At 36.2% G+C, this 12,883-nt stretch overlaps 1 protein-coding gene across 3 annotated transcripts in view; it reads right to left on the bottom strand.

Annotated features, from left to right (window-relative positions):
- Nucleotides 1-12,883, bottom strand: part of ANGPT1 (angiopoietin 1) — a 256,221-nt gene that overhangs the window by 78,321 nt on the left and 165,017 nt on the right. For all 3 annotated transcript variants that reach the window (XM_045979143.1, XM_045979151.1, XM_045979162.1), the window contains exon 3: nucleotides 7,002-7,123. In XM_045979143.1, the coding sequence (XP_045835099.1) occupies nucleotides 7,002-7,123 (122 nt within the window). The remainder of the gene's footprint in view (nucleotides 1-7,001; nucleotides 7,124-12,883) is intronic.

The raw sequence follows: 12,883 nt of genomic DNA, 5'->3' as shown, positions 1-12,883 counted from the left end.
GTTGTATATATTTTTATATACTTTAATGTTTAGATCAAGTTTGTGTTACTTTTTTATTAATCAGAGATGTGTTAGGTAGTCATGAGTCTAGAATAGTCTGGGAAGATGCTATCTAGAAATTTTATATTGGGCTGAATTAGTGAAATTCAAAATGTGAACTGATAATCTTGGGAGTGAGGCAGAGCACTTTTGGGGATACAGAATAGCAGTGTAAACACCATCTCTATTGTATATATGTTAAGAACAATTAATATATTTATAATATTTCATGTAAACTATGTGGTTTGTGTTTTCCGTTAAAAATATGTTTCAGTTGTCTGTGTCTGTGTGTATACAGAGATAAATGACATTTGTTGGGATAGAACTCCTGGGACATTTGCCAGTTCATCATTCATTCAACATTCAAAAAGCACTTAATACTGTATATACAATGTGTAGAGAATTGTGCCTGGGAGCATGAAGACAAAGATAAATAAAACACAGTCTCTGTGTTCCAGAAGGTCACAGCCCAATAGTAGAGAAATAGATAAACACACATACACACAAACACATAAACACACATACAACACTCAGAAGCACACACACATATTAGAATGTGATGGGATAAATAAAACAATGTGGACAAAGACGTACAGTATTATTATATAAGTGGTAATGACCAAATCTATTGGGCAGAGTCAAAAAAAGGTTGTTAGAGAGGTTAACATCTGCACTGAGTTTTGAAGGGTGAACAGGAGTTTGTCAGTTGAATAAGGAACTACAGGGCATTTCAGTCAAGTCAAACATCAAATATGCCTGAAACGACGTCAAGTGTTCAGTGTGATACTAACAACCAGCATGACTAAACACTTGTTATGTGTGTTGGGCACTGTTCTCAGTGTTTTACATGCATTAACTCAATTAATCCTCCCATAAACTCCAGGCACTACTATTATCATCATCATCCCAGTTTTAGAAATTAGGAAACCAAATTACAATGAGTTTAAGTAACTTGTCCAAAGTCGCAGAGCTGGTTATAGCAGGATAAGGGAAAAGTAAACCCTAAGCAGTCTGGCTTCAGAACTCATGCTCTTAGCTATCAGACTATACTTTCTAAAATATAAGAAGACTTGTATAAGTAAGGTTACCAAATTAGGATTATAATGATCACTGACTGTGTTCAATGCTTAAAAGACTTGAACTTTCTTGAGTTGGTTACAGAGAATCATTTGGGGATTAGGCAGATGCTGTCTAGAGATTGAAAAGTGGGGCTGAATTAGTGTTGGGGACCTAAACAAAAGTGAAAAAATAATCTGACTTGCATTTTAAAAAAGAAGACTTTGGCAGAGCTCTGGATGATCAGTTTGAGAGACATGGGGCTTAAAGCACAGAGGTCATTGCAATGGCTGAGATAAGAATTAATGGGAGTTTGACCTAAGACATAGTGGAAATAAAATGAACAGGACAGACTGAGAAAGTATTTAGGAGATGCAACTGACAGCCTCAACAGTCACTGTGAGTTGTGAGGAATCAGGGAAAGAAAAAAAAATAAGATTACCCTTGGATTTTTAGTTTGATTTGGAATTCTCTGTTTGACTTATTTCACTCAGCATAATCTTTTCCAGTCTAAAATCCTAAGATTAATGAAATTGAAATTTAAAAATGCTATATGCCATTAAATTCATTTTTATTTTTATTTTTTTAAAGATTCTATTTATTTATTTGACAGAGAGAGATCACAAGTAGGCAGAGAGGCAGGCAGAGAGAGAGAGAGGAGGAAGCAGGCTCCCCATTGAGCAGAGAACCCGATGCGGTGCTTGATCCCAGGACCCTGAGATCATGGCCTGAGCCGAAGGCAGAAGCTTTAACCCATTGAGCCACCCAGGCACCTCTTAAATTCATTTTTAAAATACATGAGAAGAAAAAATGTTCTATTAAATCAGTCTGCTGGTATTCCATTTTCAAAGTATAGAATAGAGTACTATAAATTGAAAAACTTTTTATTTATCCCTACTATACACAACTAACATAACATAGCCTAATCTAATGCTAGCAGGTACCAGGATTTCACTTTAGTATTTTGTAAAGAACTTTTCAAGTGGAAAAGAAATTTAATTTAATGACTGTGACTTAACTTTTCATTTCTTTAGGCATCTTAAGTATTAAAAATCAATATTTCTATGATACCATTATAATAATTTGTTTGTAAGGTATAATTTAGTATCTTGAAATTACACAAATTTTGATCAGTTAAAATTAATTAAGTTAATAACTTCCCATAAACTCCAGCTAGAAGATAGATGAGGCTTGTCAAAAAAGCTCAGTGAATTCCCAAGGTAAAATAAATAGTTTATATTTCCTACCCCAGTATTAGCAGGAATAAATAATGATCTATATAGGAATCAGCCAAAAACAACTGGCCACCCCTTTCTTCAAACTTCTGTTTGTTTGTGTTAAGAGGATAACTTGACAGCCACATCAATTAATCTTGAGGCTGCATCACGCTGGAAAAATATTTTTATAATAATTAAGACAGAGAATCATTATGGACTTGAACCCTAATTTTGCCATAAACTATCTGTTTGGTCATGGACAAGTAAACCTGAACTTTGTGAATTTCATTTTCTTTATACATGAAATAGGAATAAGAATAGATACTCTGCAGAATTGGCTGGAGGATTAGCAGTAATGTATGCAGGACACCTGGCATACATGTTTACCTGATATTAGGTAGGCAGGTAGCAGACAATTTTGATCAAACTACGTTGAAGTGGCCGTCACATATGTAGTTTCACTTCCCTCTTAATGGTCTTATCGAAAATTTCCCTAATCTTCACGCTACATATTCCACCCAAGTATCAGGAAAGCCCAAGTGTTCCATCTTTGTATATGTAAGATGCTCACTTCCCTTCCTGTATATCGTGTTGAGGCAGAAGAATTTCTTCTGGAGTATTTTTTTCACCCAGCTGTGCTCCCACCTTGGGAAAAGCTGGGGTTGAGTCAGAGATGGGCAGGTGCATTGATCAGTTCACCAAACTTTTAGATGAAAAGATTCAACTCAAGGGATTTGCATTATAACATTTTTCCCTGTCCCTCTCCTTTTTTTCTATTGTTTTGAGCTGACCTGGCAAGAAACATACTCAAAGAATCTAATAAAAGTTGACAATTAGATGTTCCACTTCGTGATCCAAGCGCCTATGTGCAAGGTAAATATCAACGCTTCCCATTTCTTGGGATCTTGGTTGATAATATCAGTTACGTGGGCCAAATATTGATCTTGCACTTCCAAATGCTCTTCCTTGAGATAAGAAATGAAACCATTTTGACATTAGGAAAGTATCCAACAAAAGAAAAAAAAAGAACAAAAACCATTTCCTAAAGAAAGCAAACTGGAAGCTTCTTGGAGTCACCCCCCACTAGATTGTTAGGAAAACAAACAGTAAATGTTGCTAATCCTATTCTTGCTTTGTGCCTTTGGCCATTTAGGGGATAAAGAGGTGAATCTAATGAGGCCCAAAATCCTTTTTCAACCCTGCAAGTGATGCATTTAATTTGTCAGGATGTAAATCAGCAGGACCTCTCAGCATGATTGTGTAGTATAATCCTGTCTATAAAATATTCCTCCTTGTTCTGCCAAAGAAGTGGTAGACCCTCCTAAGGGCCAGCTCACCGACTTGGCAGCTGAGGCCCCATCATACTCAAAGCTGGTAAGTCACACACCCAGACACAACCCCTGACATTCCATGGGGAGGAAGCAAAGCTTAATTTAGATAATCCCCTTTGCAAAGTGTATTAGCTGATCCAAACCAGACCTGGCCAACTAAAGGCATGTTGTTCCTACATTTCAGAGATGCCTAAATGTAGAAATAGCTTCTTGCTACATTTGGAGGATTAAGATTCATTTAAGGAACAGGTAGGGATAATCAATACACTTCTTTAAAAATATATATAAACAGTTTGGTGTTTGACTTTGACTTTCTATCCACTTAAATGCTATTGGGCGGGGTGGAGTGGGGTGTGGATTTCTTTGTTGCTCTAGAAAGTGCTTGGCAGAGTTCCTGAATTCCATTTCATATATGGAAATAAACAATAAAAATAAAGAGTAGGGTAAGTATGCTGTACATTACAAAAGGATATCCTTATTTTTTTATAAAGTAAAATACTTTTTTCTAAGTGGTTCATGGAAGAATATGCCTGGTTAAAGAATAAGTGTTCCACCAACACTTCATTAAACACATCAGACCCTTCCACAGGAAGACACAGATAACTACAGAGATACAGCAATGTCAGGAGATACAGCATGTTGATGGAAAAATACCCCCAGAAACCACCGTTGAAGTAATGCTACACTTGAGCATCAAAAAAGAAAGGAGTGTAGAGGACAAGTGAAAGATGCATGTAAGTTTTTGTCAGTGTAAGCACAGAGATAAATTTCAAGTTGAAACATAAATCCCTAAAGTCTTTGTAAAATACCCGTATTTCTGGCAAAGGGAATTGTTAGAACTCTGAAAAAATTACCACTAGCAATAGGCATTGTGACTTGTATACACAGAGACCTGAATTTTCCTTAGAAATTAGAACTTAATAAAGGAAAAAATTCATCAGCAGGAGGCATGTATGTGCTGGAATTAGGAATGAGACACCTTTGAATGGCCATAGCGCACGGAGAAGCCTTCTCTACTTGACCTGCTTGACAGAGCTCTTTTGAGGGTGTGAACCTTCGCTCAGCTTTACCAATGGAACAGAGAGAGCAACTTTTAAGAGTTTCCCTTAAACAAACAATTTCATGGTGAGAATTCCATAGTAGAAATGGTACTAGGTGTCATATGAAGAATTATGATGGAAAACCAAAAAACCCCAAATGATCACGAAATAAGGTAGAGGGGATATATTTTTAAAAAAAGAAAGAGAAGGAAGAAAGAAAACAAAAGAAAGAATGAATATGAATATGACAAGGAAGGAGGCAAAGAGAAAGAAAGACAGACACGGTGCGGGGGCGGGGGGGGGGGAGCAAGCGAGAGGGAGCTGAGTACAAGTGACGCTTAAGGACAGCATTTGTTTTTGTAGTTAAGAGTGAGACCTTTCAGTCCTCCCAGGTTTTTTATGGTATCCTGACAGCTCAAGTGTCAGATGTGGACCAAGAGATAATACACATATCAGCAGGGGAAGAACTGAAGAATGTAGATTCATGCTGACAACTTTTTAAAAGATAAATCATATGTGGTAACATACTTAGAGACTGAAACCACTCTGGGTTATACCTTAAAATGAAATACCATGCAGTTAATTGAGAACGATATTAGAAGGGTATTTATTCATGAGAAATGATATCTATTTCCAAAGAAGGCAGGCTGCAGAACAGTTTGGATAGCATGACACAGCTTTCCATAAAAAATATATTTATATATAATACACGTGCAGCTTTCTCAATGTGACGGGATTGTGATTTTTAGTTTTATTTTGTTACTTTCTCCTTTTTCTCCAATAAGTGTGTGTTACTTAGGTAATTATGAAAATAAACAATCTAAAAAATAAGGCAAAGTTGACAATATTTTACTTATTTATTCCTTGACAGGCTTTCACAATAGCATCTTGAAATATATCACTGTAAAGGGGTTCACTTTTAGCACCAGTGTTAAAGCATGGCGGGATCCGAAAACCAAGGGATGGTTGATGTAAAGAGTACCTGCTCCATGTATATGTCTGGTTACTGTGAAACAGCAGTAGGATAAATGGTACTTTTCAGCAGGATTTTCAATTCCAAAACATTTCATTATGCAACCAGTTCAGGGTCAAGTCCTGTCAAGTTTATTTATAGTTATACAGTTTACCCCATGACACAGTACAAAGATAAATAAATGTAAAACTTAGAAATACAAGTCATAGAGCATGCATGACCCCTTTCAGACTCTAAATCAACAGCCAGGTTTATCTTCTTCATGGAAAAGCTTCATTATAATTGCTGTCATTAAGGGCCACTTTTAGTGTAAAGTTGGGGAATCCTTTTAGGTTACAGATAGTAGTATTGAGAGACGATGTGCTACAGTGCAAAGAGCAAGCCTAGGAAGAAGGAAGCCTGGGTTATATTCCCAGTTGTACCACTAGCAAGCTGTGTGACCTTGGACAAATCACTCACTTCTACCGAGTCTAGGCCTTCATTTATAAAGAGCACTAGAAGTCCTCTTTGTGCCTTCCTGGTTTGGAATATGGTGGAAATTCTAGCTCCAATGACATAAGGTATTTAACTAGTTTCTAGCAACACAATGCTCTTTAAATCCATATAATGCATAAGAAATGAAACTGCTTCAAGCCATCCCAATGGCTAGGGGTCAGTTAATAAGCAATACATTTGTCCTACAAAGGCCAGTGCTTTGACTGAATTGGCCATCATGAATGTCAAGACTTCAAAATGATATAGTCTATATATCATCTCAAGATCTCTAAGCCCCACTTCACTTACCTGAGATGATTCATAGTTTATAAAACACATCCATAAAACAAAGAAATTTATTTTATCCAGAGTAAACGTCTTTAAATGTGGGAAAGGGGTTGGTGAACAACTCCTGAATCAGCTTTACAGGTAAATAATTTTCTGGGAAAAATAAAATTTGTTTCTCTGGTGCAAGATCTTTGAATTCAACAATCTCGTAGCTCTGTAGAAGCTTAAGGGCAGGCAGAGTGACAATTCAAGTTACAGAGTTTCAGAGATTATTTTTTTCTTTATTGCTATAGATGTCATTCTGCTGAAAACTGTCAATATTTTGTGTCACTGAATTTATTCACAGACTCAATTCTTATAGATATGGTGGGATTTGAACAACTAAATAGTAGATAAATTAGTGTTAAAAGTTTCTTAAAAAGCATATACTTCATGAGTGTAAGCAATTGTATTATTTGTATATTAAATTGTCTCTATAGTTCCTTTTTTTAAATGAATCACTTCAATATTTTAAGAGCTGACAGAGAAGTGAATGATAAAAATAAGTACATATATAAATAATTCGGAATACGACGAGTCTCACCTGTTTTTCTCATGAATCTTTAGGATTTCATTAGTCTGTTGAAGAAGCTGCTTCTCTAGCTTGTATGTTGATAATGAATTCTCTAGCAGTTGTATTTCAAGTCGAGACGTTTGATTTAGTACCTCAAGATAAAAGATAAAAACATTTCAAACTTTAATCACAAAGAATGAAAAGAATTTTTGTTTTTTTTAAATTTAGCTCTGTTTTCTTTTAAAATAGTATTTCTTCCGGAATAATTAATTAAATGACCTACATTCTACTAATCAGAATATAGAGCTTTGCAATGAATCTTAAACATGACATTTATTTGAGGCTGAGGTTGCAACTAAATGAGAAAATTGAGTTGTTAAATCCATTTTCATATTTAAATTTTCATGTCTTGAATCCCTAAGATATTTTACTTTGCGAGTTGTTTTACGTATGTATTATCCCCAATATTGATATTCTGTACATGTTATCTCTGAGATAGGAAGTAGTACAAGATCGTTGATATTGTATATAACTAATAACTAATAGGCAAGTAAAATATGCTCACTTCGATCCCTCACCTTACAAAAATCAGTTATCAATGTGCAAACAACTCTTGACATAGTTTAGGCAGATTCATGACCATAGAGTTATTGAATACCTATCATATTAGGTCACACCAGTCCTTCCAGATTTCATATCATTTCACAGACATGGGCACATGTTAATGGAGGAATTGCTATGATCACTTTATAAATGAAGAAATGGAGATTAGACAGAGGCCAAAATCCACACAGGAACCAAGGGAAGAGCTGGGTTTTGAACCCAGACAGTGTGACTCAATTTTAATGTTCTATACCAAAACCTAAAAGGGTTAGTTAGACTGTCTTTGTTCTTAATCTGAGGAAATGAAGTGACCAGGAACCCAGATCTCACTGAAGACAGATTATATTTATCCTTTCAACTGTGCTACATTGGGTGCTCTAGAAGCTATAAATGTGCAACTAATCTTGAATCATGAAGACTCATGCTGCTGACCAGGCTTTAATATAACATGAGTCTGTGAGCCATGAACCCAAACCTACACATCCTCCAAGCAAACATTGCAAACTGTAATCTGAGAAGATACCTTCAAACTGTCCAATGTCTTTGTTTCTCCCTGCCTCTGTTCTATCTACCCTCTACCCTGCTCTTCTTTAAGGGAGATGATAAGGGCAAGGAAAAAAGTGTAATTAGCTTTAAAACTTCCTACGTCATTTGAAAACTTCTACACCACCACACCTTTCTTAGACTACTTATTGAAAGAGAGCTGGAAAACCTTCTGGAGAGTCAATATCAATCTAAAGTCCACCTCTAAAAATGACGTCATTAGAGCTTTCCTCCTTTTCTGCAGCATGTCAAAACCTCGGATTATATCAGATGCACATACCTTTTCAAAATACACTGATATGACTAGGGCTGGACTTGGATTACAAGAGGTTGTAGGGGAAGGGGATGTATTTTCAAGGAACCAGGACAAGGGCTAGGGTGAGATGAGAGAGGAAATTATCTCAATTGAGAAATTTAAGGAGGTGAAAAAAATATATTTTAAATATATTTTATTTTATTACTATTAAATTGTTATTTACATTTATATATTTATATACTTATACAAGTATATAAATGTATAAATAAAGTAATTATATAAAATAATAAATTAAAATATAATATTAAAATATTAAAATATTTTAATACAACATTTTAAAAGATCAAAATTAGTGCAAAATAATCCATATTGAACACAGCATAATTTAAAAATAAATATAGGATCTGCTTCTGCACCTATATTATTTAGTTTTGTGTGACTTGTCACCCAAGTCTCAACACTGTTGGAGGGGTGTGAGGCAGAAGGTGAAGGAGTGGGGGACAGAATGGTGAGATGGGGCATTAAAAAAATTTTAAGGTTCTTAGATTCATTTTTACAACTGTCATAAATAAAGATCTGAAAACCAGTCTAAAAGTTACTACTACTAATCAATACTTAGATTTGTAGAGTGGTTTAGAGATTTAAAAAATATTTTCCTATTCTGAATCACTTCTTTTGAGGAAAAACAGGAGCAAGAGGAACTGGGATTTGAAGACAGAATTAGGAATCACTCAGAAGACAAAATGGTAGAGAACATAAAGATTAGGGATACACAAGGGGTGACTTTGAACTGTTAAACATACTTTTTTTTGTCCAGGGAAGTTTTTGTTTATTAACTAGAATTACAATTCATAAAATAATTAAATAGGGCATGAGGCATCTGGATCTTTTGGTGATACTAAGAATAGTGCTTGGCACAGAGAAGATACTCAGTGATTGAATGAACAAAAGGTATTTTGAATCAGGCATATTATAAGCAGTTAAACAAAATATGTTTTCTCTCTTATTCATCACACTCTCTCATCACACTTTCGGAGACCCTCAAATATCAAAATTTTTATTTTACAAAGAACAAAAACTGTTCTTCTCCATGTCTGAGAAGAAAATGAGAGAATACTGAGAACAGAATGGAACTATCTAAAATTGAAATTGAAGCTGTTTATATCTAAGTTCAGAGACTACAACAGCTCCTAATTTTTCTCCACTTTGTCCAACCTCCAGTCTGTTTGCTACATAACACCAGAATGATCTTTCTAAAGATAAAATCACAGGCTCCTGGGTAGCTCAGCTCGTTGAGCGATCAACTCTAGATTTCCGCTCAGATCATGATCTCGGGGTCAAGGGATCCAGCCCTGCCTCAACTCCTCAGTCAGTGGGGAGTCTGCTTGAGACTTTCTCTCTGCCCCTCTCCCTGCTCATGCTCTCTTTCTCAAATAAATAAATCTTTTAAAAAGTGAGATATAAACCACATATGACATCACCAATATTAAAAATGCTAATGGCTTCTCTTGGCAGTCAGAAAAAATTCCAAAGTTCTTAGCCTGGCCAACAAGGTCCTACATGATCAGAACTCTGCTTACTTCTCAGATCTCATCCTGCCACTCTAGTCCTTGTTTATTATGCTTCTAATCACACTGTCCTCCTTTTGTGCCACCCCAACATGCCAAATTCATTTCTACCTCAGGACCTTTGCACTTGTAGCTGTCCATACCTTCCCAGATGCATGGGTGATTTCTTACTCAATTCTTGCATAGGGAGGCCCTTTCTGGTCACTGTCTATAATGTAACTCTTCACTATCCTCCATCAAGTCATCCTGTTGTATTGTCTTTAAAAAATCATCACTATTGGGGTTGCCTGTTTAGCAGAGTTGGTTAGGGCTCTGCCTTCAGCTTAGATCATGATCACAGGGTCCTGGAACTGAGCCCCGCATTGGACTTTCTGCTCAGCAGGGATCCTGCCTACCCCTTCCCCCTTCCCTGCCTCTTTGCCTACTTGTGATCTCTCTTTCTCTCTGTGTCAAATAAATAAATAAAATCTTTTTAAAAAGTCATCACTATTGGAAATTATCCTGTCTGTTCACTCATGTGCTGTTTCTCTACCCCCATGAGGATTTCAGTGGCACAGAGTCCTGCCTCTTCCAGATGGAGCTCTCCAAATTGCCGATGCTCAGCATGGAGTCCACAATGGCACAGAGCTAACTGTTGAATGAGATGCTAGGCAATGGGCAGTGAGTTATTTTTCAAGTTGGGTCACTGTCAGAGATAAGGTAGCAGGCCAGGTGAAGGTTAAGTGGGACTTCAGTGATAACAATCTAAAAATCTAACTCTAAAGCAGCATCTGAATGTGGGAAAAAGGAAAGAGACAAATCCAGAATCTCATTTAGTCCAGCATCAGTGTCAGGGCATCTCTGGTCACTTTTGTACACAAATATCAAATCTTTCTCTTCTTTCTCCATCATCTTGTCCAAATAGCTGCTTTATTTTAATTCTCTCTTTGCGTCCTGAAGTTTAAAAATGAAGAACTGAGAGAATTATATAGGAAACTATAATAAACTGACCACTTTCTTGCCATGAGTCTATGAAACTTGCTGCTTAGCAATAATCTAAGTGTTCCATTAAAATGACAAAAGAAATTTTATTCTTTAGCTAAACATATTCCAAAGCACATCTCTGAGAGAGAGAGAGAGAACAAACAAATGAACTAGGAAAGGAAAGGAAAGGAAAGGGAGGGAAGAAAGGAGGGAAGGAAGGAGGGAGGGAAGGGAAAGGAAGGGAAGAGAAAGAAAGGGAAGGGAAGTGAAAGAAAAAAGGAGAGCGAAGAGTATGTGAAAAAAGCCCCCAAGGAACCATTTCGAACCTTAAATTTTGCAGCATAAAGCACAGAGTTAGGAAGACATAAAACTTGAAACTGAGGATTTATAGACTCTAAAATGTTAGTCTTAACTAAAACAAACAAACAAACTAAAATTGGGGTACCTGGTGGTACAGTTGGTTAAGCCTCCAACTCTTGGTTTCAACTGAGGTCATGATTTCAAGGTTGTGAGATTAAGCCCCGCATCATGCTCATTGTGGAGTCTGCTTAAGACTTTCTCTCCCTTTCCCACTGCCTCTCCCCAACTCTCTCTAAAATAAGTAAATAAATCTTAAAAATAATAAACTCAAATTTAAACATAAAAATGACTAGTTTCTCAAACCAAGTGAGGTAGAGAATTTCGGCCAGCTTCCCTTTAATAATTTAAAGAGTGCCTCTGATCTTCCTTAAAAGAAAAATCTCCCTCAAAAGAAACTTTTTCACCAGCTTATTAACTTCGAAATCAGCCTTATTTGTAGTTTATACTTCCTTTTACTTTAATTATGCTTTTCAAATGAAAAATATAACACAAGGTATGATGCCTTGGCAATTAGAGTTTTACAGAAAAATAAAGGCTGCTATGTGTTCAAAGAATCAGAAGATCATCATTTTACAAAGTTGATGAAATAATTTATTTGGTCAGTGATGGGCAGTGTGACAAAGTACCACGTTCCAGGTTAATTTCCAAGAGGAAGGTGGACAAGTAAGAGGGAGAGACGTGGAGGCTTCTATCCTAACCGAGTTAAAACAGTGTCACTGAGAGGGTGACTGGATGTCTCAGTCAGTTAAGTGTCTGACTCTTGATTTTGGCTCAGGTCATGATCTTGGGGTCATGGAATCAGCCTCCTAACCCCCACATGGATACCAAGTTGTAACCATGCTCAGTTCCGAGTCTCATTGCCTCCTCCCTCTTCCCCTCCCCTGGCTCACATGCACTCTCTCTCTCTCTCTCTCACACATACAAACAAACGAATAAATAAATAAGTAAAATCTTAAGGATGGGGGGGAAGCATCACTAAGAGTATGGCAAGCTGCCATTTTGTACTTCCTGATGAGATGTAGTAGGAAATAACGAGTAATTTTATGAAGTACTCCCACCACCATGTTCAAGTCAATCTAATTGAGCCTTTACAATTCCAGTTTAAAGAAAAACCATGGGGAATGAGTAAATTAAAATGCATCAGAAGGAAATACTCAGAAAAGTTCAGGAATATGGGACAGTATATAAAAATAATTGGTCCAGTTTCTTAAAAACCTCAAGAAAAAAAATTGGAGGATTGCTCTAACTTAAAGGGGACTATTATGTCTTAAAAACTAAAATGTCTATAAAATTTTGGGTAGAACAATTGAGGAAATCTGAGTGTGAAAGTTAGGTAATCTGAGAGAATTACTGTTAATCTTAATCATGATAATATTAGAGAATTAATAGTGCATATTTATTGTATGTAATATTAATATTTTATTTATATTATATACAAATATATATTATATTTACAACATGAAAATCTCATTGGGTTATGGAGTTTAGTAGAGACAGTACTTATAGTACTTATATTACAGAGCTAATCCACAGAGGAGTCAGATGGGAACCTAAGTAGTCTGTCTCTGAGTCTGACTTCTTTCCTATAGGCTCGTGTAGCTATACACAAGCAGCTTCTC

Source organism: Meles meles, chromosome 1, assembly GCF_922984935.1.
Source record: "Meles meles chromosome 1, mMelMel3.1 paternal haplotype, whole genome shotgun sequence".
Taxonomy (NCBI): Eukaryota; Metazoa; Chordata; class Mammalia; order Carnivora; family Mustelidae; genus Meles; species Meles meles.
This window is presented reverse-complemented; position numbering and strand designations above follow the sequence as displayed.